Source organism: Larus michahellis, chromosome 1 (genome assembly GCF_964199755.1).
Source record: "Larus michahellis chromosome 1, bLarMic1.1, whole genome shotgun sequence".
In the NCBI taxonomy this organism is placed as follows: Eukaryota; Metazoa; Chordata; class Aves; order Charadriiformes; family Laridae; genus Larus; species Larus michahellis.
The window spans coordinates 65,578,369-65,601,792 of record NC_133896.1 but is presented as its reverse complement, the minus strand read 5'-3'; the positions used below and the strand labels follow the sequence as shown (position 1 = coordinate 65,601,792).

General features: G+C 35.9%; 1 protein-coding gene across 6 annotated transcripts in view; it reads left to right on the top strand.

Annotated features, from left to right (window-relative positions):
- DNM1L (dynamin 1 like) overlaps window positions 1–23,424 on the top strand; it is a 43,285-nt gene that overhangs the window by 7,221 nt on the left and 12,640 nt on the right. For 2 of the 6 annotated variants that reach the window (XM_074582962.1, XM_074582929.1), the window contains exons 2-15: window positions 4,564–4,711; window positions 10,814–10,852; window positions 12,047–12,093; window positions 13,209–13,280; window positions 13,823–13,909; window positions 14,713–14,875; window positions 16,836–16,956; window positions 17,593–17,724; window positions 18,027–18,233; window positions 18,421–18,541; window positions 19,898–20,053; window positions 20,168–20,257; window positions 21,243–21,335; window positions 22,881–22,937. In XM_074582962.1, the coding sequence (XP_074439063.1) occupies window positions 4,564–4,711; window positions 10,814–10,852; window positions 12,047–12,093; window positions 13,209–13,280; window positions 13,823–13,909; window positions 14,713–14,875; window positions 16,836–16,956; window positions 17,593–17,724; window positions 18,027–18,233; window positions 18,421–18,541; window positions 19,898–20,053; window positions 20,168–20,257; window positions 21,243–21,335; window positions 22,881–22,937 (1,533 nt within the window). The remainder of the gene's footprint in view (window positions 1–4,563; window positions 4,712–10,813; window positions 10,853–12,046; window positions 12,094–13,208; window positions 13,281–13,822; window positions 13,910–14,712; window positions 14,876–16,835; window positions 16,957–17,592; window positions 17,725–18,026; window positions 18,234–18,420; window positions 18,542–19,897; window positions 20,054–20,167; window positions 20,258–21,242; window positions 21,336–22,880; window positions 22,938–23,424) is intronic. The other 4 variants (XM_074582923.1, XM_074582939.1, XM_074582954.1 and 1 more) reach the window with 2 other exon arrangements.

The following is a 23,424-nucleotide window of genomic DNA, read 5'->3' as shown; positions in this document are numbered from 1 at the left end:
ACCTCATTGGAGCACAAAAGAGTAGTCCGTACAAATGCTCATCAAAATGAGCAGAGATGTAAGGAAAGCAGCGTGGAGGGAACTCATGACGGAGCCTCAATGCAGAAGACTCAGGCAGGAGGTAGAAGTGAGGACAAGCTCGCTCAAGCATATTAAAAATACTGCCTGCATATGCAGAGATGGTATTAAGAAAGCCAACGTTCCACTAGAGTTGAAGCTGGTAAGGGACATCAAAGGCAACAAGAAGAACTTCCAGAACTGCATCAGCAGTTAAAGACAAAAAAAAAAAAAAAAAGAGAGAAATGAGGGAAATACAGCTTGCTGCTGACTGTGACTGGTCATATAGAGACAGTGACTATTATCAAGGCTGAGGCACTTTGCGCTTTCTTTGCCTTGGTCTTCACCAGCAGGTCTTTTAGGCCTTTGTACCTATAGATGGGGCTCAAAGTGGAGGGTAACTGTCAGTAGTGGAAGAGGATTGGGTCAGGGTTTTCTTTTGGATATGGAGACGGCATCTTTGCACGCTGTTGAGTGTAGGGCGCAAGTCTTCTAAAATTGGGAATGCTAATGAGAACTCAGAAAAAGAATAAGAATGCCAGTGAAGTAAATGTTTGCGATGAATGTGAATGGTTGGTCATAGTGTTACTTCAAAATTTTCAATACAGTCTCTTCTATTTGGCTTGTCAACAACCCTGCAGTGTTTTTGAAGGTAACATCTCTTGCTGTTAATGAAGCTGGACTATTATAAAGTCATGCAATGCTGTCTGCTGCTTCTGAATTCCTGAAAAATGTGGTTAGTAATACAGCAGGTTGCAAACCAAGTGTTCTCATAAGAATTAGCGTAATGGATGGGAGTAAATGCCGTTTGATACTTAAGAAGTGCACGCAGTTGAAATATGCAGGACAAGTGAAGAAATGAAGGATAGGGAGGCAGAAGCAAGATCATTAGGACTGTTAAACAGTAGAGATGCTGGCTTTTTGGAATGGATCATAGTTCTTACAGATTTCAGCTTTTAATTTTTGACAGTAAGTACATAATCGTTTTCTTGTTATTCTGCTCTTCATCCGTGATTGTTTTATTTAGATTAACCTGAAGATGATGTTGACGATGATGAAAATAGAACTGTTAAGGAAGCAGTGAGAAAGCTGATAAGATTTACATCATATATACTGTCAGTGTGTATTGAAATAAAATATTTAAGTCCCTGTGTGCATCATCTCTTCTTATCTTAGTACTTCTGGGAAAAATGGTTTTACCATCCATCAGACTCGGGCATTTATCTGTGAGACTGATGATGTTTAACAAAGCAGAGTGCTAAACACTCAGCAATGGAAGTTTGACACAACGGTTAAAAAAGCAACCGACAGCAAGATGTTCTTGTATTTACCCTTTTTTTGTTTTCTGACCAATCTATGTAAAGTTCCTCGAGATATCACAGCTTACAGATATTTCAAATTGGTGTCAGGTATTAGGGTCCAGAGGAAAACCTGACTGATCTGCCACAAAAGGTTAGAATTTGTTAATTCTTTTCTGAACCTGTCATGAAATGAGTTTATGGATTTCAGTTTGTGTTTAAAGTCGTGACGAGCATTCCAGTGAGATGACAAAAAAAGCGTGATGCTGCTGTAGACTTATTTTTAAAAATTCTGTCGTACCTTTGGTCATCAGTATTAGTCTCTGTCTACATCTGTTGTATGAAGGACTGGCTGAACTGAATTTGTATTCTGAAGAGGCCCATATCCCGCACTTCCCCTCGCTGGCAAAAAAAGGTCAGCTTTGTGTTTACTGCTTTCCTTACCATCTTCCCAGACAGTTCTTGGTAATGGATGTGTATGGGGCCCAGATTAAGGAGTGCGTCATTAGATACTGTATTATGTTCCAAGAACAGATTGCTTTAATAAGGGAACGTAATGCAATTTGAAACAAATTTCCTGATGTGTGGAGTACTGTAGAGTCTCGTCTAATGTATGACTTCACATTTGCAAAGGATCCAGATTGTTCCTTCTACATCCACAGATAACTGTGGGAGTGGTGTAAGACATAGTGTTTTAGTTCCATACATAGCTCGGTGTGTGCCCATTCCAGCTTCCTGCAATACCACTCTTTTGGAAAGACCAAACAATGAGCAGTAGTTCGGAGCGACTTCTTGCATGGACTTTGGTTTCCTGTCTTGATGAAGTTCTTGGTAAGGACTTCATCTACTTATTCCTTTTTTACTTGGGTTATATGTTCAGGAGAAGCCACTTCATGTAAGTCTCACCTCCAGCCCTTTGAGACTGAGTGATCATTCTAGCCACATGTAAGAAATCTTGCTCAAGAGATGTTCAAAAGATTTTAAATAAATGAAGCCCTGGTGGTTTTGTTGTGTTTTTCCCAGTGCAGCTGATGAACCTTTATCATGTCTCATCTTTTTGAGGAGGCATTCCACTTATTTTAAGTTATGAAGTTTGTTAAGAAGTAGTTTACTGTTTGTCACTCTGATATTTATGTTTTTTCACATTCTGTAGTATCAGTAATTCTTCAGAAGTGTGGTACAATGGGAGCTCTCTCAGGGAGGTTTCCAGACCTACTTTGAGCTTTGGCCAGATTGTTCTTCAGTTACTCTTGGTATGATTTCAGTGCCAATGTCTTGTCATAAGCTCCCTGCATGGAAGGAGCCCAAAGTTGATTGGAGCAGGTCAGTTGAAGAAGAAAATTACTAGGTGCTTTCTCGACGTGTATTTTGAAGCAAAAAAATCTTAATAAAGCTATTTTTTGATTTCCTGTGACCATGTCTTACCCCCTGTTTTTTCTAGACAGTTGACATTACTGCTGTCAAATTTGACTTAGGTTACTTTGAAAAATATACATAATCTGCATTGGTTTGTTATTCAGCTATTGAGACAAATGACATTGTTGATAAAACAACATTTTTTTCTGTGCCATAAAGCATAATTATACAGTAAAGTGTTAGAAGAAAAGAAGGCTTTCATTTGTTGTCGTTCAAGCTTTCTAGGGGTTTGTCCTTGTGTTTTAATATTTATTTTGTGCTTTTGCATACAATATTTTAATAGGTTCTAATGCTTTCATATAATTTGTTCCTGTCTTGTCTTACTGTACTAGGAGAAATGTGCTGATAGTGCTGTGTTGCTTGATCTCTGCTGATCAATTTTTCACTTTTAGAAAAGCTACCTAGATCATTTAGATGTCACTAAATGTGTATTTAAAAGATATTCAACACTGCTTTTATTTCATGTTATGCTAGGTTATGTACTCGTTTTATGATGTACTTGAAATCTTGAATCTGTTCTTTCAGAACTGGCAAGCTGAATTGCGGTTGTGTAGCAGTAATGCATATTCTAGCTGTCAGAGCCATCTGTTGTGTGTTGTTGTTTTTTTTTTTTTTTTTAAGAGAATTGTTTGACAGTAGCATTAACATAGAAACATTTCCTAGCTGACAGCAGTGATTGTCAGAGCATGTTTTCTCGTGCCATGCCCATGTTGACTTTCTGGCTACAGAAAACTGGAAGAGTTTAATACAGTTCTATTAAAAAGACAAAATCTTATTGGTTAGACTTTCAAAATATATGTTGACATCTCTGGGACTATTGATTATTGTTAGTTTTAACATGGTAGTAGTCTTGAATCACTCTTAAAACCCATGTGTTCACAGATACTTATTGGGCCACATAGCCTGATTCTGCGTTTTATCCAGAAGTGCTACAGGAGAACATTTTTAAATGTAAACTCTAAAGCGAATTTGTAATTTCACAGTCTTTAAGTATTTCACAACTTCTTACAGTTTGTTATTACATAGACAGGCATTTGCAGTCAATTCAGTTGTAAATACTTACAAATATATAGATAATTACAAACAGAGTGTGAGAGACAGTATAAAACAATGTTTATATATTTAGATTATAAAACAATGTTTGCACTTAAGAAGCTGGCATGATACATTATACAAAAAAACCCAACAAACCAACCAACCAAAAAAAAAAAAAAAAAACCAAAACAAAAGGAATGTAAGATTGTAATAGCTTAATGTACTCAGCTGTATGTTAACATGGCCAGGCCATGTTAATACTAACAGCCCATGTTAATACTAACTTAGTCTACAGAGTGAAGTGTTACTGCAAGATGTTAGAAAATGACATAGTAGAAGACGTAGAATTTCCTTCTGAGTACTATAAAGAAAAATGATTTTTTCATTTCCAAAAATGTTTCTGGAAAGATTAATATTTGGAGTAGAAAATGTTAAATAGAATATTATTTTTTCTGAAACATATTACATGTTTAATTTAGCCTTAAGAGATAGAAAATATATCTATCTATGTGCCTTTTAAGTGTCCCAAGCAGGTTTAGACAGGGAGTGGTTTAAAGCAGATTTGAGTCTTTTAGTGTCTATGCAGTGTGATACCGCTGTGTTAGATGCAGTGAGTCTATCAGATGCTCCTTTGGGCACTGTATAGCACAGTAGAGAATAGAGTACTGTTTGCGGGAGTGATGAAAGCAAGCTAAAACTAAAATACGACAGCATTTTGATGTTTAAGAAAATCATGCAGCTCTATTCCAATTTTCAGAGCAGTGGAAAGAGTTCTGTGTTGGAAAGTCTTGTGGGGAGGGATCTGCTCCCACGAGGTACTGGAGTTGTCACCCGGAGACCCCTTATTCTGCAGCTGGTGCATGTTTCCCCAGAGGATGGTCGGAAAACAGCTGGAGATGAAAATGGTAAGTGTGATCCAAGAGTGTGTTTGCCTAGTAGGAGATAAACTTACAATCTTTCTTGTTCATTTGACTGAAAAATCGGTTGTTGTAATCTTAAAACTCAAGTGTGCTTTTTAAAATTTTCTTGGAAGAAAACACAGCTGTTGTCACATATGTTCTGTCCATTTAACAAATGTCACGAAGTCAAGATCTTTTGGATAGTCAAAGTATCTTTAATGTTTTAAGCTCTCCTGTTTGTTTTTAGGAAATGCTTTTGAGATAAGCAGGCCAAAGAAAGCATTTCAGTTACGGTGATGATTGTCTAGAGTATAGAGAACATGATTTTCTTGTGTGTGTTTTTCTTCTCCTCTTTTGCTGTATAAATAAGGTTTTTCCTTGAGAGGATGAGTATATGACTTTTTAGAAGGAACTTAGGAAATAGATAAATTCTGAATAGAGCAGAAGAAAAAGAAATGAAAACAAATTTGTAGTAGACACAAACAGAATTTAACAGGCATGTTCTGTAGCTCACAGATGCTACTTTATTGGCCTGCACTGAGGTCAAGAACAACACTTCAAATATTCTGAAGCTGTCTAGTTTGAAACTAGCGTCTTCTGTAGTGTTTCTATGTTTATCCTTCAGCAGATGAAGAAAGTAATTGCAGTTATCCCTTGGGAATTTAATCGCTTATTCTATACTAACTAGTGCTCTTGATCTTGTGAAAGAGCAGTAGGGGCATATCCACCTTCTGATCGTAAGATAAATTTTAGCTTTTTGATGTAGAAAGTAAAAAGTACACAGGCTTTTGATGGCTTGATAAACTTGGGACTATAATTATTAATTCTCATTGTGTTCAAACTTTTTGGAATCTATTTCTAGCAATAGTAAGTCAAGGTATCCGAAGTTGTTTATAGTATTTGTTTTATGTAGTATTTATAGCCTTTGGTTCCTGAAGAACAGTTACTACTATTGTGCAGTTTAAAAGGTTTAAGCTCCGATTTTCATTATTGATGTAAGCAGAGAGCATGGTTTGGGTACATAACAATTAAGATCTTTTAGTGTGCAATCTGGGGTGTGCTGGGTTGTGAGGGTGTTGTCCCATCAAGATCCCATCAAGATGTCCCATCTTGTCCCATCAAGAGATTGTAGGACAATTCAGGTTGGAAATGATCTCAGGAGGTCTCTAGTCCAGTCTCCTCCTCAAAAAAGGGCCAACTCTGAACTCAAGACGAGGTTGCTCAGGGCTTTATCCAGTTTGGTCTTGAAGATCTCCAAGGCTGAAGAATTCAGAGAGTCTCTGGGCAACCTTTTAGAAATGGCACGTTTGATCTCTTTAAATATGGTTTTATATTACATGAATTGTGCAGTGTGTAGTTTGTAGTACTTTTCAGAATGCTTTGATTCTGAGACACAGGATAAAATACAATTTTGTTCTGCTCTGCAACTTTACAGGTATAAAAGATGGTTTTGTGGTTGCACTATTCTGAGTCAATGCAGAGCCTCTCTGCTGTAGGTTGCATTTGATCTGGGGATCCATATTTTAAATTTAAAATGGGATAATGATGATATTATATTATAAGGATGTTGGACTAAATTAATATTCATAAGGCCCATTTAGATCTTTGCCGGGGGGGCAAGGGGGAATATCAGTGCGTAAGATGTACATGTTATAATCTCTTTGAGAGAGATGTGGGCTTGTTTGGTAAGAACAGACAAACCTTTATGACTTAACAGCTGCATTTGAAATGTCTCTTTTCTCACACCAAAATTCATGCAAATCATGGTCTAAATGGCTTTCTCACTGGTCTGGTTTAGTATATGTACAGATTGTGGTGTTATATCTGTGAAGATGGAAACAAGTAGCTTGGAAAGAAAAAAGTTGGCAATCTCTTATTCTGGCTATGCTGTCTGACATTGTAATAAGTCACTGCACTATTACAGGTCATAGTTTTGGTTGTTAGGAGGTGGGTGTTGAGGTAGGGTTGAATATGTGTTTGGGATTCCCTAGAGGGAAGTCTATCCATAGTCTCGCAGAGAGGGATTTTCTCCAGATGAGGGGTTTCTTCTTTACAAATTGAATATTGGACAAGAGAATATCAGTCTTGCAGTGCTGCTTTCTGAATGTGCTGGTAATGAACTCTCTGCGTGCACAATACTTTTATGAAACTGCCTCTTTGTTTTGTGACTTCTGTTTTGTAATTTGTCACCTTTTTCCATCCTAATGCTTGTTGCAGATAATGTACTAGAATTACATATAAATGCATCCATTTAAAAGTAGTACTAGTCTGTGGTTCTTACAAGCTTAAATTTCACCTCTGAGTGTTTGCATCCAGAAAGCTTCCCTGTTTTTAACACAAAGCAGTTTAGATTCCTGTGGTATTTGTTTAAGCATGGACAATTCCCTCGTCTTTATGACTATGAAGGAAAGAATTGTGTCTCTTCAATAGCTTAATCTTGACATCATCTGATGCATGTGAGCTGCCAAAAAATAGCAGTTCATAATAATATTGGGTTTTTGTTTGTTGATTTGGGTTTTTTGGTTTTGTTTTTTGGATTTTTAAAAAAAATTTTTATTTGATTCTTAGGAGCACATTGGGAAAGATCATTGAGAAAGAATTGTAGCTAGACATTTGAACTTTTGATTTTCTAATGTGCAACATTAAAGATCATCTCTGCTGTTCCCCAAAGTCAATTTGCACTGTGTGATACCCTTGTACGATAGTTGCTGCAATAAATCAAGATAGTCAGAAAATAGCAGAGATATGAATTTTCCGTGAAACATGAAGAAGTGCTTGTGTTTTCACAACATTTCAGACCAATACATATATTGTACAGACGCGTGTGATTTGGTGTGAAGGAAATGTTCTCATTATGCTTTTGCTGTTTATTGTTAGCCTCTAGTGACTCAGCACATAGGGTGTGTTTGAGGTGGTGATACCACACTGTGGTGTTCTCTTATCAAATTACAAGTGAAGCAGTGGGTCTGATGTCCTGAATTATTAAATTGGTTTTGTAGCTAAAACCTATTCTGGTAGCTTATCCATTTGTTAGGAAATGGAAAAGAGGAGGGAACATACGAATGGGCAATTAGTAAATATTTATAGGTTCTTTTTTTTGTCCAAGATAGGAAGCTGAACATTGTTCAAATTCGGAACAGGTAGAATTGATACGAAATGCAGGAATAATTAATGCAGATCTGTTGCTTGCTAAATCTTGCTGTTTTGTCAGCTTTTTGCTCTCTACTTCAAACAGGAATCCCTTATCCCTAGCTCCCAAACGGCAGGGACTGCTTCATTCTACTTAACTTTGTAGAAGCGAAAGAGAAAAAGGGCTTTCATTCAAAAGTGCTTGCCATCTTGTTAGTGTCAGGGATGGAAAAAATGGTGCAACATACAGAAGGTGTTGGAAGATGCGCACATGTTTTTTTCACAAGTTGAATTTTTTTTTTTTTTAAATTAGAGAAAGAGCGCTAGGAAAGGATAAGGTGATGGGGCGGGTGGGGCGCGGTGGAGAGAGCTCAGATGATAGTCTGCTGGGTCCAAGACTGTGAAGGCATGGGAACTAGAAAACTAGGAAAACAGTTAAGATTCTCCATGCTTTGCTGATATTTTGTCCTTTTTAGTATTTGGGAAGTTCTCGTTGCCATGCTGCAAGAAATCCTATATGGTGGTGGCCTTTTATGACTCTGAACAGCTTCTTGGGGCTTCCACTGTGTATGAAGAACATTTCTACTGCTTTATGAAGGGAAAAGAGATACATGAATAAATGAACTCAGTTAGCATTGTACTGTGTTTGAGCTTCTTAAAGGAGCATTGCAGTACAGGAGATAACAACAATTTAGCGGAAGGCAGTCCTGAGAAAAATACCATAATCATGTCTAGTTTTCCAGTATATTAATTAAAGTTTTCAGTCTCACTCCAAGATATGAAAAGCCAGAAAAGCAAACAGACTGTTGCTTTATTCAGGAGATACTGTTTTGAAAGGCAGAATCTGTTTGTTATTAATAGCTTCTGTTTAAATAATTTCTTATAATCTGTAATACTTAATGATAGAATGTAATTTCTGCATGCTTTTATCTAGCATTGAATCTTGAATGTAATCGGGTGATAATTCACCTGGAAGTTTTGCCTGAAAAACTTCCAGGAAGTAATATAACTGAGAGAAGACTGATTTACCAGTGAAACTAGTGATAAAAAAACCCCAAACTTCTACATTTAAGCCAGAACATTGGGCTGCTTAATGTAGGCTGATGAAAATATTTTCTCCGTACCTTGAACATCCTTGCATTTTGAGTTATACATATCTTTTCTCCTTTCCTAAAACCTCCTTTGCGTTAAATTAGAGCTATTGGGAAGTTTTTCTCAAATGTTAAAAGGGTGTCAGTATAGACTTCCTCAGAAGAGCAGGGCAAGAGTTTCCCTGCTGTATAAAATGAAACTTCAAAAAGATTATACTTGGACCAGATGAGATTTTCCATAAACCTCAGGAGACTGCATTTCTATCTCTTTTTTTTTTTTTTTCTTCTTCTTCTTTTATGTGCCCCAAGACTGAGGTTAGGACTAAGCCATTTATCATGGCTTCAATCTTCTCTTGTGTTATAGATAGCAAGGAAACTTGCAGCTTGTTAAAGCTTAAAAAATTTTCATTCTCCTTTGATCTATAGATGTTAAGAAGTTAAAATGCAATGCCTCTGACTAGAATGCATCTTTTTTTTTTTACATATATTTTAAAAAGTTAATAGATTATACTAAGCCAAAACATTTATTTATACATAGAATTAAGCCGAGTGCCTAGCTGCAAATTCCTATGCCACCACAAAACCAGTAATTTAAGACTAAAACAGTGTGTCCTAGGAGGACATCATCTCCCCAGGAGGAAAATAACAGAAGAGGGTTTGGTCCATGTCTTTCAAATGTAATCTTGCTATATCTTGCTATATCTCTTTCTTCCTGGCTTTACGCCTGTCTTTGCTTTCTTAGATTCAATTTTTAAGAGGAGATGAGCAACACAATCTTGAAGATACATACTTCCTGTATGTGCATTTTCCTTTATTTCTTCTGAACTGTAAATAAACTAAACCTGTTTAATAACCTGGAATTAATGAGCCCTTTCATTTTGCACTTATTTTGGAGACTGGTGTGTAATTTTGCCTATTTATCAACTGAGACAAACAAAAATTGCCTCCTAACAATGGTTTCTTCATAGCTCATGTGCCTGCAGAACAGTAAGGATAAAAGCAGTTTGGTTTTTAAATTTTTTTCCTTAATGGGTCCAGTCCATCTAAATCAGCATAGTTCCATTGATGATAAACCTTTGACTTGCCCAGCTCAGCAAGACATTAAAATAACTTCCCAGATGTACTAGGCTTTCCAAACTGATGAATTGATTGTTGCCGTGCTTCTTGTATTTTGTGCCAAACAGGCATGTGCAAAAAATGTCTTCACCAGTGTGTTTTGATTCTTGCACTTCCACGGTGCTCTACTGGCATCACATAAAAATACAGAGTGTAAACTCATCAACCCTTCAATAAAAAGTTGGGTTTTTTTTGTAGTGGGATTTCCATAAATATTTAGGGAAAATTAAAGGTTGAGAGGGGTGATAACTAATGTTGTCTCTTCTTAAATCTGTCTCAGAACTGCTGTAATTGTTTTTTTAATTGAGCTTTGAAAGATTGATGCAAACCTCAGATTTCTTTCCCATACAGTAATATTATTTCTAGTGACATTAAAAATGTTTCCTTACTTTTTCTTGCCATGAGTAAATGATGAGAAACGTTTCGACAAAGAAGTTCAGCTTTGTGGAACTTAATGTTTTTCTGTGCTGAAATAAAAATACTGTGAGCTGTTGGAATTAGATGAACAGCAATAATAAAGTCATCATCGAGTAAACTTTGTTGTGTAGAATATCTGATTAATATGCATCATTTGTCAGTGTTTAGTTAAGATCTTCTGTGTGTATTGTTAATATGTTACACATTCTCATCAATAGTAGAACAGCATGCACATCTGTCTGCATGCATTTGTGATCTTTGTAATATAATCTGGTACAGAAAGTTAATAAAATGCTATACTAAATATGGTTAAAAATTTTAAACATCATTCAATGCTGTTTCTCTTTAACTGCAGACCCTGCTACATGGAAAAATCCAAGACACCTTTCTAAAGGTTGCCTTTATCCACTTGCTTTTTCTCCCTATGCATAAAGTGCATGCTTATATACACTAACCACATACATTTCATGCAGCTTTGTTGTTGATTACACTTTTACTTTTACACTTTGGCTATTGTGTTGATTGATTATTTTGCCGAGTCTTGTGATCTGGTTGATTTTTAGTTTTCCAACCTTGTTGTATTAGAATGAGATGATTTTTTGTTTTTCTTCTGTGCCGTTGCTGCTTCATAGAATTTCCTGCACTTTTAATTCCCAAATCCTTTAAAAAATCTCTATTGATCAGTATCTTGAAATTCAACTTGAGTGGAAAAAATGTTTTGAAAGATGGCTTGATTGTAGGTAAGCTAAGTGTTTGCCGAATGGCCAGATTTCTTGCAGACTATTCTTCTAGAGCAGATTGCTATATCGGGGAGCAGAGGGGAAATGACCACAAAACAAAAATTTGAAGTGGAATTTATCACTAGTGCTTGGAAACCTCGTTGTGGAAGTGTGAGTAACTTGCAGTGTGACTCAAACTGCTGCCTGCACTACGAAGAAGCAGGAATTGACAGAACCTCCTTTGCTGTTTCTGGGACTGCTCTTGAATAGCCCCCAAGTAATTCCAGACATCAGTGGTGACTGACAAAAGAGTTAAGATGTTTGATCCTCGACAGATTTGGGAAGAGACATGTTCTCCTAAGACTTCATTGTGACACAGTATTCTTACCTATTTTCTGTTTGCTTGGTTTTGGTTCTACAGGTTTTCCTAACTTTTTCTTTCAGCTGTAATTTGATCTCACTTGCATGGTAAATGAAAAGATGCTAAAAGCTGGTATATTTTCAGATTTTTTTAAGCTCTTGCTAATAATTCTTTTGTTTTCTGTTGCAAGCTGATATTTAATGGACTAGACCATTTCTGAAAAATGGTAGGATAGCTGATTGTCTTAGTCACAATTAATAATGTGGACCTTGTGGAAGGGAGACAAATTATAAATTTGTCTCTTAAAAATTCTCTTAAATAAGGAGAATCATAAACAGAATCATAATTTGTACTGAGCTATTTAACATGTAGCAGTAGAAAGACTAATTTTCCTCTTGCTGCTTGGTAAAAAGAAAATAATGTTGTAGTTTTCAGCAAACAGGTTCTTGGATAAATGTCTTTGAAACATCTGCTCCTTCTTCCTCATGTATCAATTCTTTGTTTTCAGAGATAGATGCTGAAGAGTGGGGTAAATTTCTTCACACCAAAAATAAGGTATGCTTACTTTAATTAATGATGGAGGAGCAGTGTCATAAATATGTGATCATATACGTATTTAATTCTATATCTCTTCCCTTGACTTTCCCAAAAAGATTATTCTACCTCCTGTGTCAGAGTATTGAGGATTTTCCGTTTCACTTTTTATGAGTAGAAAACTTCTGCAAACATTCTTTCAAACTCAAGACAGAAAGTTTATCAATGGTTGTCTGTTATGTGGGTCATTGATTCTGCAGAGTATCTTGATCCTTTTTGTTCTTTTGTTGATTTTTTTGGGGTTTTTTTGTGCATTGGCAAAATTAGAATGGTAGTTGCAAAGACAAGGAAGTGTATAATCACAAGTCATTTCAGGCCACTGAAGAATTGGCTACTTCAGAGATTTATTAGAAAGCTATGAAGAGGACAGAAGAGCCTAATGCTCGTCCAGGAGGAGAAGCAGAAACTGAGATGACCTAGGACTTCAATAAGAGTCAAAGCTTAATTCTTTGCTGGAAAACAGTCATCTTTTTGTTGTCAGACAAATTATTTAAGTGTCTAAACTTATTTCCTCATCTTCTAAGCAGTGCTAGAAATTGAAAGAAACCTAGAGAGGAAAGCAGAAGGAACCCATGCAAGGGTAGCTCTGTGCTAAGTTATTTTGGATTGGTGGAAGGAGTATAGATTTGACAAGAGTGGAAAAATTTTGAAATGAAACTCTGTCCTTGTTCTTTGTCATCTTTGAGATGAGAAGGGGTTCTGACTGCATGTTGTTTATTAACCTCTAAGAATTGCAACTATATTAGAAATGGAATTAAGTGTTTGAAATTGACATTAGGTGAATGCGGTTTTACACCTTGTCTGACACTGATGGGGTAGTAAGTGTTAATAACAGCAATTTCGCAGTATTAATCAACAAATTACGTACCAAGATTCCAATTTCTGTAATTCTTAGCACTGCTGATTGCTGTTAGCATTCTCTGAACGGCTAGTAGTCATTCTTCCTTTTTCCTCACCTTCTGTATACTTAGTTACAGAGTTCTTTGCTGTCTCTTGAAGAAGAGAGCATTATTTTGCAATTATCTAAGTGTATGCTGCCTTTGGTTTTTAAAAAATTTTTTTCTTCCCTACTTCAGATCTATACAGATTTTGATGAAATTCGTCAGGAAATAGAAAATGAAACAGAGAGGATTTCTGGAAATAATAAGGTAAATGTCGCACTGTCTGTCTTTATCTTTCCATAGATTCTCTTGCTGCTGAAACGTTCCTTAAACAGTTTTGGCAGCTAGAAGCAAAAAGCTTCATTGAACTATTCTAATGAAGAATACACTAGTGCTGCTTGCTGTCTTGAGATTTTTTTACTGGGTTTGCGAGATAACAGCTAAAAAAAAATGCAGAGAATTGCTGTTTACTTCAAAGCTTCTATAATAATAGTGAAAAAAATGAACATAGAGTTAAACTTGTTTCCATTTTTCCAAATACATGCCTTTATGTGTAATTATAAAATCAAGTATAATTACTGAAATATAAAAGCTTTTATGCATTATACTGAGAGGGGGAAGCAGGGCTGCTTCCAAAGACAAAGGAGTTGGTTGACAGGTGTGGCTGCCTTTTTTTCCTCACCAAGTAGTTGTAAGGTGTATGGTGGAAGAAAGTTTTTCTAGTATGAAACTACAGCTTTTGGCTTTCTAAAGGGTACGTTTAAATAATCCAGTACAGTGATTAATTTTTATTATTAATATATTTTTAGGGGATCAGTCCTGAACCTATTCATCTTAAGATTTTTTCATCTAATGTTGTAAATCTGACTCTTGTGGATTTACCTGGAATGACAAAGGTAAGATGCAGATGCTTCTCTTCTGACTCATTGTGAATGGTGTCTTTTGAAACAAGGAGTCTATGTTCACTCTTTGGCATTATTCTGCATTGTTAGATAAACAGCTTTCATCAGGTTAAGTAGCTGGTTATATACATTTGAGATGTCACCATCTTCTGGTGTAAGATTTGGGTTTCTGGTGCTTTTCACTGTTGTAAGAGGTAGGTCTACTTAAGTTCTTCCTCTTCCTATATACAACCAAGGCATTGGAAGCATTGTGCGGGCTGCATGTTCTTTTTAATAGAAGAGGTAGCCCTTGCAGTTTCAAAGTTGTACCTGCAGATAGATGGGTAGTTGACAAATTTGAAAAAGTTTTCCCCATTGCTTCTCAAGAAGTTGCTATATGTGTTTTGTGTAAGAAGTTGTATAAAGTAAGGATACACTAGAAGAATTGTTCAGGTCCTGTTTCTTGAGGTTTTGTACTAAATAATTTTCTGTGGCATGAAGATGACAAGGTGACTTCTTTTCCTGCCTGTGCACACATACATACTTCACTCTGCTAGTTGTGCAGGTGGTTCTTCAATACCAAGTCTCCTTGACAACAGTATCCAATAATTTGAATTGATTCTTATCTCTCTAAGAATGTTTTTAAATTTTATACTTTTCAAGATCTTCCTTATCTTTCATGTCTGTTTGTGAAAGGGGAAGGAAAGGGCTGGAAAACTTTATCTTATACCATGGTATAGGGTATGAACTTTCAATGAGTGGTCTCATACAGGTGTGAATATACCATTTTGAACAGTTCTGTGTTGTTTTTTCAATAGGTCCCTGTTGGTGATCAGCCTAAGGACATTGAACTTCAAATAAGAGAGCTAATCCTTCAATTCATCAGCAATCCAAATTCAATTATTCTGGCAGTCACAGCTGCTAACACAGACATGGCCACTTCAGAAGCACTTAAAATTGCACGGGAGGTGGATCCAGATGGTAAGCAGCCAGAAAAATTGGATCCTGTAATTCAACTTCTTTTTTTAAATTAATTCCTAAAATAAAACTTAACTCATTTGGACAAAAAGTAGTAAGAAAAGCAAATGTTACTGACTTTCCTAGAAAATACAATTGTTATATTTGCTTAAAGGCTTCCTGCTGCAGTCTCTGCAACTCAGAGAAAGCTGTGAAGAATTAATATCCATGGATTTCTGGATTACGAACAGACAGACAACTATTTTGGTAGTCATAGGAGCTACTTCTGTTTACAGAACAGCAAAATGGCATTACACAATGTTGGGGGGTTTGAGATTTTTAGTAGTTTACAGCGGTCTTTTAGGATTGCTTTATGCTTTATTGTCCAATGTTGTTTATTTTAGTAGAGAAAATATGCCATCCTGCAGCTAGTGATTGACTGTCTAGCTAGTTTAGTGACTTTTAGTAAGAATAAAATTAATAGATAATGGCAGTATCCATTTTGCTGCCCTGCATTTATGTGACAGAACTGACTGATTTGATATAATCTAAAAAGAGGATTTTCATTTTATATTTTCCTAATGACTTTGAAACAGATCCAAAACTACTAGGTACCTGCTTCTTGTGTGTAGAAAGTGCTCTCAGTACCATTGATTAATAAATGTCACTGTGTTATTTGAAAGAATATGGAAAAGTATGCTCTAAACATAGGTATGCTGAAATTAGACTAAAAATTGGTGTTGCTATGCTTTGCCCTCAATTTTTTCTTCCCACAGAGTGTAACATTTCTTGCTTGTTTTCAAACTGTCACGTCTGCTTTGGCCTGTCTGCCTAAGCCTTTATGGGTTCCACAGCCACGTAACCTTGAGGGAGAACCTCCTCATGGCAGTCTTCTCAGCCAGATAGTCCTGGTTCGAGGCTGCAGACCCTTTTCTTTTAGTTTACTTTACCCCTGTAAAAATGATCAGCTGTGATTTTTGGATCAATTATTTCCAAAATTCTAAATCTTAAGGCTTGAGTTGTAGCTTATGTTGCAAGTCCTGTAGGAATAATGGTATGTAATGAGAACTTGATGTACTAAAGTATATGTAGACTCTCACTTGCATTCATCTGAAAGTTTCAGAAGCTAAGAACCTACTGATTTTGCTGAGTTATTGGTTTATTTTTAGACTTGAAAAGTGTGTTATATTTTAAAGAAAAAGTTCTTGCCATGTTTATTTCAGACCCAAGAGCCTGGGAAATATTAAGGTCCCAGACAAATCCTGTGCATGCTAGCCTACCTGTTTAGATGTGCAATATTTAATGAATTTATGTCGCTTTTTCCTCCACAGTGTCCAATATGAAGTTTAGTTTTAATTTGAAAAACGTTGTCACAAATTCAATAAAAAACTGCTTTGTTAGTAAAATTAAATCCCCTAATTCTTGTTCAATGGGTAGATTCCAAGCTATTCAGTCTCCCTGGGGCTTTCAGCTATGTATTTGATGCACTGTGCTGGAAGTGGGCTTGTTGCCTCCTTTAGCAGCTTCTTCAGTGGGTAGTGGTATTTCAAATATAGTTCCAAACAGATTGCCATTATGCCTGGTCCTACATATATGCTAGAAATATGTTCAGTTCACTCACACGTGCAGCTCCCTTGCTTGCCTTACTTAGTCTTCTCCACAAGTGCTTAGTAATGCCTCTAACCTTATGTAGTATGCAAAAATGTTTGTTGTAATCAGTAATGATTATGATTTCAAACTGCATGGTGCCTAAACCTTTTTTCTTTAACCAGATCTGTGTGGGGAGCAGTACATGCCAAATACTTTCTTATAGTCCTGTTAGTAAAGGGCTCCAGATAGACTAACACTATGTGTTCTTGTGCTAGTCTTTGCTGATTTGCAGTATTAAACTTCATGCAGATGTATGAGGATCTCTTTAAATTATGAGGTTTTGCTACCCTGATCAAGACAAAACATCCCTGTGAGTGAGTTTTCCTTTTGGTAGGTCGAAGGACCCTTGCTGTTATCACAAAGCTGGATCTCATGGATGCTGGCACTGACGCTATGGACGTGCTCATGGGAAGAGTGATTCCAGTTAAACTTGGCATCATTGGAGTAGTGAACAGGTCTGTCTGGGCACATTGATGATATTCTTAAAACTGTGTTAATAATATGGAGTAAGGCTTTTGGCTTTTTAACCATGAATATGACTTGAAGAGTAAGGTAACTTGAAATAAACTTTTGAATAAGCAAATGAGAAGCTTGTTGCTCACTTCTCAAAAGTTTGTCTGTTCTTCTTCCACTCAGCCAACTACTAACTTTGAAAACAGTAGGGACATTCCTTCTAAAAGACCTGTAGTGTCACTTCTTCTTTCTGCTATTGTTTTTTAGCTTGAGGGATGCTTCTGTTCAGCTGTTCACATTAGCACTGATCCGGTACAGATCTTGTATGTTAGTGCTAATCTACTGCTAACTACATACGGCTATAGTACTGTTCACTTTATTTTTTGCATATTAGCTAGGTCAAATCTCATGCAGTTTTGATAAAAGCTTTGCTTAATCTATGTACAGCAGCTACCCATACTAATTTGTTGACTGTGCTGTGTGGAACAAGAAATAAAATCCTTTATTGTGTAAAGAAGATTAGTTATGCGTGTAAAGCAAAAATCAGCTGTTCCGATGTCCTGTCCAGAAAATCAGAAGGTAAATTATTTTTACTTTTCATCTATTAACTAGCGTGTAACTCCGCCTTTTAACTTCAGGAGTCAGTTGGATATTAACAATAAGAAGAGCGTAGCTGATTCCATTCGTGATGAGTATGGTTTTCTTCAAAAGAAGTATCCTTCCCTAGCCAATCGAAATGGAACCAAGTATCTTGCTAGAACACTGAACAGGTACTACATATTATGTAAAATAAAGTAAATATGTGCTTTTAAGGATACTCTAAGATATAAAGTGGTGTATTAGAAATATGTATAAACATTTATTTTTACCTTTTCTTTCTCTTTTGGTGCTGTATAGTGATGCATTGAGGAAGGCTCTGTTTGGTTACGAATTCAGTTTCTGAGTTTACTGTAATTTTCCTGAGTAAATGTTTACCTTTGGTGATTGGTTTCTGTCTCTTCTCTGTTTTGATGGAGATGATAAAGTTGAAACTTCTTCTCCCTTCTAATGAGGGACTGTTTTCTATTTTTAGACTACTGATGCATCATATCAGAGATTGCTTGCCAGAACTGAAAACCAGAATCAATGTTTTAGCTGCTCAGTACCAGTCTCTATTAAACAGCTATGGGGAACCTGTTGAGGACAAAAGCGCCACTTTATTGCAGCTTATTACCAAATTTGCCACAGAATATTGTAACACTATTGAAGGAACAGCAAAATACATAGAGACTTCGGAGCTGTAAGTACCAAATGGTTTTCTAGAATATTGTCTGAGCAGTTAGATCAACCCAGTGGCTCTTGCTGGCTTTCGTTAGCAATAGCATAACATATTCAAAAATGTTTGAATCTGTAAGTAACTGTAAAAAATGTTTGCAGTGAAAGCTTTTTTCTTGTTTGCTACTTAAGTTGTTATTTTATTCTTTCAGATGCGGTGGAGCCAGAATCTGTTACATTTTTCATGAGACCTTTGGAAGAACTTTAGAATCTGTTGACCCATTGGGTGGCCTTAACACAATTGATATCCTGACTGCCATTAGAAATGCTACTGTGAGTGTTCTGTATTTCTAAGTGTTGTTACTATATATCAAATTTGAAGATCAGGTTTCAACAAATTTGTGCTCCTTCAGTCCTGTGAATTAATAATCTCAGCTGGATGAGTTAATATGGAGAGGCTAAATCCTGCTTTTTTGGTATTTTACGTGAAAAAAATACAATATCCAAATTTACAGCCATTATCTGATAAGGAATGAGTTTAAGGTGAATGCTTATATCTCATTACTGTTATTTACAGTGTGAAGTAAAGCTCAGGCCCAACTTTGGCAACTCTATGCTGAAGCTATTCTATATTACAGAAATGGTGATGGAAGACTGCCTCTGCATTTATTTTGCATTAAGCACTTCTGTTAGTCGTGAAGACTCAGTCTGAGATGTATGGGCTAGGACGCATTCAGATATTTTAATTCTGCATAAGGGACACAACTCTTCAGTGGTTCAGTGTTTATGTGACAGATTTGGTTTCTTGCGACTATGGGAATTGGGGTTGCTAATAATTAGCAGAGTAAGTTCACTTATAAATTTTGCAGTAGATAGAATGTTCACTCCTTAGAGCTTAACTTTGGATGTCAAACACGTAAGTCTGCTTTTGTACTGTGTTCTGTTGGGTATGGACAGTCAGGTTTCTGTATGGTCAATAATTACTCAAATTTGGAGTGCATTAGGTAGTCTGCAGCAGATCTGTGTGTGTGCTCTTATGCTTCTGTAAATGTAAAATGTAAAACAGCATTTAGTATTGGAGAGATGTCTTGTTTTTATGTGACATATGACATCTTTGTGTTTCTAAAGCTCATTTAATTAAAAATAAAAGGAAATTTCAGGTAAAAAATGTTTTCTGTATGGTCATAAATGAAATTATCGCAAACACTGTAAATCAGTGACACTGTATTGTGATTTTACTTAACAGAAAACCCACCTATCTTGCGGTAAGAATTGCATGCCTAGGACTGTCAAATAAATAATGGTTACTTTTCTCTCTGAAGTTCAGAAGAAAATGTGTTTGCCTTTATAGTAAATTTCATTTAAACTCATATCCACAAATGTAAAAAGAACTGTTCATCGTTGTAAGCGTAGAGTGATATTAGTAGGTAGAAATCTTCAAGTTTCTATAAGGATGCTGGTTACTCATTATTTAACAGACTTTGTCTTAAAGGTAATAACATTATATTTTATAGCTTTTATATTGAAATATTCCTGGAACATATTTTACTCTTAAGACCTGTTCTGAGTGTTCTTTTGGGTGCAAGCACTGTGACTTGATTTATTCTGGGCTTCATCAGATACTGCTTCTTAGAAACGTGTATTGTTTTAATACACGATTTAGCAGCTTTTTCCCTCCTTTTGAACTAGGGTCCCCGTCCTGCCTTGTTTGTTCCTGAAGTTTCATTTGAATTGCTGGTAAAAAGGCAAATCAAACGTTTAGAAGAACCTAGCCTGCGCTGTGTGGAGCTGGTTCATGAAGAAATGCAGAGGATTATCCAGCACTGTAGTAATTACAGTACACAGGTAAAAATGCATGCTTTAGAATTATGTTTGTAATTATTGGGCTTTTTTTCTTTCCTCCCCCTTCCCTAAAAAAAATCTGGAAGTCTCATCAGTAAATTTTTGTTTTATTTTTAGGAATTATTGAGGTTTCCTAAATTGCACGATGCCATAGTTGAAGTAGTAACCTGTCTTCTGCGTAGAAGACTTCCTGTCACAAATGAAATGGTAAGTTTCCATCTACTATGATTTTGTTAGAAAAAGTGTGTTTTTTCTGGAGTCTTTCTTGGTACTTCTGTTTGCTCTGTAATGTCAGGAACACAAAATATTAAAGGAATCTTAACTTTCATTTGTTAAATAGCTAGTTATTTAATATCTACATAGTTTGAAACTTTTTCTATATTAGAAGATAAATACATAAAACTCAAAGGGGGTAATGGGGGTAACCATCTTCAGCTTATTGTCCCCTATGTTTCGAATTCCCAAGAAGAATTTTACTAAAACTTTTATTTAACATCTCCTAGTCTTCCTGGTATAGGTATATTTCCTTCCCTTGAAACAGAAGCTGTGCATTTACTGTAGAGTTAGGGATGCAATGATGAAAATTAAATTGTAGTCCTTATTCTGTGTGTTTCAGAGATAAAATCAACACAAAATGTTGGTCTTGCTTGTAATACCCTTTAGCTAGCAAGAACTAAATATTCAGCTTCTAGATTTGAGTAAATATATTTTAATAGAAAAGTCTGCTTTGGTCTGCTTATTGAGGAGGAAACTGTTTCGGTTACTGAGTGTATGTGTATGACTGATGTGAAAAGGAAAAATTCTTCTGTATGCTCACTATCCCCTGTACTGAGACATCTCTCATTGATTCAAATGTTGTATGTGGCTTGTGGCTGAAGGGTGACTATATAGCTCACTTCATTACTATATATATATTACAATCATTTATTACTAAGTTTTGCTTGTTTATTGCTAGAGAGGGGTTAGCTTGATGAAGCTAACAAATTAAACTGATGTAACATCCAAAATGTCTGAAGGTCTGAATGTGTTGCAATGAATGAATGAATTCCCTTCTTCCCTTCTGGATCAGAACGTTAATGTCTTTGGGGCAGTAAGAATGGTCTTTTGCTTTCTAGCTTTGTAGGTCATTGCTCTTCACTAGTGTTAGAGTTACTCACTGAATTTTTCAACTGCGAATGGCATTGCGTTACAGGTTCATAATCTAGTGGCCATTGAGTTAGCTTATATCAATACCAAACATCCAGACTTTGCCGATGCCTGTGGTTTAATGAATAACAACATAGAGGTAAGAAAATACGTTCTCTTTAAAAGTCTTTTGACTCCTTTGAGAGCCTAAATAATTGGTAAAAGAATGCTTCAGTTTCTTTCACTGAAGCACGGTTCTACGTTTTGAAGTATAAAAATGTGATACATTACAAATATGGTGTATACCCTTATCTTGAGATCTGTTGATTTGTTAGATTTATATTGCATATTACATTCAGGAACAGTGGTTGATATTTCACTGAAAATAATTCTGCCTGTATTTCTGTCTGGAAAATAAGATGAGCACCTAATTGACTATTGGCTATTAAATGAAATTTGTGGAAGAGAAACTTTAAATAGGTAGTTGTGAAATACTTTCTAATGTTGGAGTAATTGCATTTTGTCTCTGTCAGTGTATTGATAGCTATAACGTTACTTTCATTCATGAAAGGATAATACAAGTATTGTTTCCTCTATTCAGGTCCTAATTTCTGCTTCCTTTCGGCATTGTTCTTGAATCTCTGTATTACCGCACTTCAGTCTCCCTAAGACAATTTTCTCCATTAATCTCCCATAAGCCTTTTACAATTTCAGTAGCCTTTCTGTTTTTCAAGTCCAGCTTTGATTGGTAATACTTGTTGTTGTCATCATCCTATAGAAGCAGTTGTTCTACAACTGGCCTGATCAAGTCTGTCTTGCAGTCTGATTTTGTTGCAGTGCTTCATTCATCTGGCTAAGAGCTCACTAATATTCTTGTGTTACCTTGCTTATCCAACACATTGTATCATAGTAGTGTTCTTTTTTTAAATGCTTATGTTATAATTTCTGCTCCTTAGTTCTAAACTTTTACTTTCTTTTATACTGAAATTTTTTATTGACTGGCTGTGCAATTGGGTTTGCCTTGGTGCAGACTGCTCTTGAATCTAGTTCAGAAACAATGTCTGTGCAAACTGCCATGAGTACAAAAATTAGGACTTGGTGAAGTTGAACACAGGAGATCATTGTATTATTGTGTGTTACTTAAATTAGTCTTTCCCAACATTTTCCTGAACAGGACATTGAAATTTTTGAAGAAGCAAAGCACGTAAAACATCTTACCCTTATTCAGTGGATAATCAATTTTTAATTTCAAGAAAAATCAGATTTTTGTTTGTCCTGATTGCTTCAGACTGTTTTGCTATAGAGTGAATGCTGCCGCCTCCTTCTTCCTTTTGGGCTAATCATAGTTAACCCTGCTGGCCTTTTAGATTACTTTGAAGATTTAAAGCTTAATGAGGGATGTAGGGTATATATGCTGAGCCAAACTGTGTAGCTTTGATCTTGTTTTTCAAAGGCTCTAGCTTTGATTATGGAGTGTGTTACAAAAGTTTTTATATTGAGAATTTCCTATTGACCAGGTAATCAGAGTAGTTTTATCCAAATAATTGAGGTTTTGATAAGATCATAGTATGACTGCATGACACTGGATGAGATGAAATTGCTGGTGTTTGTCTCTAAAATGTAAGTAATCTGTAAAATATAAATCTTGCATATGTGTTGATACGGAGTAATACATAATTGAGGTCTTACTGGATTGTTTTTAAAGGAACAAAGGCGTAACAGGTTAGCCCGGGAATTGCCTTCTGCTGTGCCACGAGACAAGGTAAATGTTAACTTTTTCTTTATTTATTCATTTAAAGTTTAATGCATTCTCCTTTGATCCAATCTAAGATTGGAAATGTTGATCTGCTACCTTAGTAACAGTGTTGAGAGTTTCCAGGTATTGACTTTTCTTTCAATTTCATAAGATAGAAGTGGAATGTTATTTTCATCTTCCAAAGATGCACTTTTTGTCAGGTTTTAAATCTGGTGTTTCCGAGGACTTGCGTATAAATTTACATTAATATTTCACTTAGTACCTGAGTATCATCTGAGGTAAGGCTTAAAATGCCTGCAGATATCAAGAGATTGACTCAGAACTTTTGTGTTTAAATTTATGGCTGAGACAGACTGATTTCAAAAGATAAGGGATTTAAAGTATTCAGTGTGCCAACACAGTGACTTGGTTGTTTGGGTTGTTTTTTTTTTTAAAGTCACTCTTAAAACTGCAATTTATTGCAGTCTTTTTGTGGGAGAAGATGGTGGAGGCG